Source organism: Cibotium barometz, chromosome 21, assembly GCF_041138505.1.
Source record: "Cibotium barometz isolate CiBa-2024 chromosome 21, ASM4113850v1, whole genome shotgun sequence".
Lineage (NCBI taxonomy): Eukaryota > Viridiplantae > Streptophyta > Polypodiopsida > Cyatheales > Cibotiaceae > Cibotium > Cibotium barometz.
The window spans coordinates 28,105,262-28,107,480 of record NC_141066.1 but is presented as its reverse complement, the minus strand read 5'-3'; the positions used below and the strand labels follow the sequence as shown (position 1 = coordinate 28,107,480).

General features: G+C 48.0%; 1 protein-coding gene across 1 annotated transcript; it reads right to left on the bottom strand.

Moving 5' to 3' along the window:
- Positions 1-247: 247 nt before the first annotated feature.
- Positions 248-1,160, bottom strand: LOC147627026 (dirigent protein 10-like). Its single transcript, XM_086816137.1, has one exon. It carries the CDS (start codon positions 1,037-1,039, stop codon positions 440-442), a length of 600 nt encoding a protein of 199 aa, XP_086672263.1. The 5' UTR covers positions 1,040-1,160; the 3' UTR covers positions 248-439.
- Between the last annotated feature and the right edge of the window lie 1,059 nt (positions 1,161-2,219).

Sequence of the window (2,219 nt, the reverse complement as noted above, 5' to 3'; positions counted from 1 at the left end):
CATTTTTAAATTCTTAGAGGCATGGCCACCCATGGCTTCGCCATCGGATTTTCCCACCACTATGGTGCTACTACTACTCAAAACGGACAAATACATGGAAAATATGAAAGCATTAATCGTTTCACATTCGAACACCTCCAGTAAAAAGAAATTTTGTCTTGTAATACCTAATGAAGGGGATAAAAGTGCCATACCATAGATTGAAGTTATATAGCTGTATCTGAGAATTCAGAGTACAGAAAACACTTCTTCTTGCTTCCAAATCCTCTCTCAATAGAATCCACTTCTTCTTGCTTCCAAATCCACTCTCAATAGAAATTTTTGAAACCTTAATTTTGTATTTGCTCTTTGAAAGATTGTGCAGCAGTCATGCTCGTGGCTTGGTGGCCACGAGAAGCCATTAGGTTCTAATTATGGACTCGTCTATAAATTAGTGAGTCTAGAGAAAATAGAGGGAGTGGTGGTAGACGTACAAGGTGCCTGTGGCACTGACGAGGGTGACAACGCCATAGCCCCGCACGCCCCGAAAGGCGCCTGTGCCTCCCAGCACGACGATCTCGTTGGTAGCAACGTTGATGAGGCCCTGTAGGCTGATGGTGCCGTTGACGGAGCCATCGTCGTAGGAGAGCACCTCCACCTCCACTTCATGGCTGGTGGAGGTGTAGCTGGCCTGGACTGTGTAGCCCCGGATGACACCCAGCTGAGTGCTGGAAGCGTCAGCACCCTCTGTGACGTTGAGGGCGAACACCTCCATCGCACCGAAGCTGTTGGTGGTGTTGGTGTCAAGGGCGGGGAGAAGCTCGCCTGTGTCGTCACCGCCCACCTCCACCTGCACGTAGTACTCCAATGAGGCCTCATCGGACGAGTTCGAGTTGGCCATGATGCTCCAGCGCGGGTTGCCACTTGCGGCGTCAACGGCAGCAGGCGAAATGAGAGCGCCGATAAGGAGGAGGAGGAAGAAGGCGGTGCATGAGCTGGGGTTCTTCAGCAAGCGGCCGGAGTGATGCGTCTGCGCAGCTGGACGTAATATGGGCGCCATCGCTTGTGGGAAAGGCTGCTTCGCTTGGATGAGATCTGGATAAACGCCTTGCTGCTGCAAATATTGCGAGTGGAAGCAGCTGGGGGACAAGAAAAGCCTAAGCCTGTATATTGTGTCGATCTGTGTGCAAAATATAGCTGATGTACTGGCGAGTCCTCGTTTTTATAAGGACGTGGAAGTACAAGAGAGACCCGCCGCCACGGTTCCCCGCGAAGACCCGGCTCTTCGCGGGGCGGGACGCCGGCGGCTCCCCACAAAGTCCAGATGCGCGCCGCCATATTCAACGCTGATGCCTCCATAGACTCTTCCAAAACGCCTGCTGCCTCGCTGACCATTGCGGTCGGAGCAAGCAACCGTGCTAAAATGGACATCTTTTACTATATTTTAGACGTTGCTTTTCGGGCCCAGGACAAAACCTATGCTTTCCCTAGAATTATTGAGGCCAACATACCACCCCTTGGAAATCAAAATGTTGGTGTTGGAAATCCTCCTTGTAAGGTTCAAGGATGTCAAAAAAATGGATACATTCTGTATCTATGCAACAAGTCTTCCTTAGAAAAGGAGAGCATGAGATTTCTTGAAAGCCTATACATACATATACATTGATGTAAACCCTTTCCACAATTTTTTCTTTCATTGTTCTTCTCTCACGTTTGTCTCAAAATAGCTTTAGAAAGTGCCCGCACCCAACATCCATCTCCCTCCGCACCTTCATGACTTAAATAAATTGATGTAAGCCCTCTGCATTTAACAATGGAACGTACAATTTTGTCTTTCATTGTTCTTCTCTCACATTTGACGCAATATAGCTTTAGAAAGTGCCCCCCCTCCCTCTTCCCCTTTCCATTGGGCACCTTTATGACTTGAATATCTTCTTGCACATCACACATCAACACTGTGCAACTACAAAGCAGCAGCTTGCACCACATCCCCTTTCCATTGGGCGCCTTTATGACTTGAATATCTTCTTGCACATCACACATCAACACTGTGCAACTACAAAGCAGCAGCTTGCACCATATCCCCCTCCCCCACTTTTCTCTTTCCATTGGGCACCTTCATTACTTGAATATCTTCTTGCAAATCACACAGCGATGCTATGCATCTATAAGCGACAACTTCCACCACTGTACTAAGTAGACCTTATAAGCAAAAATTTATTAGCAAAGGACATCTTTCT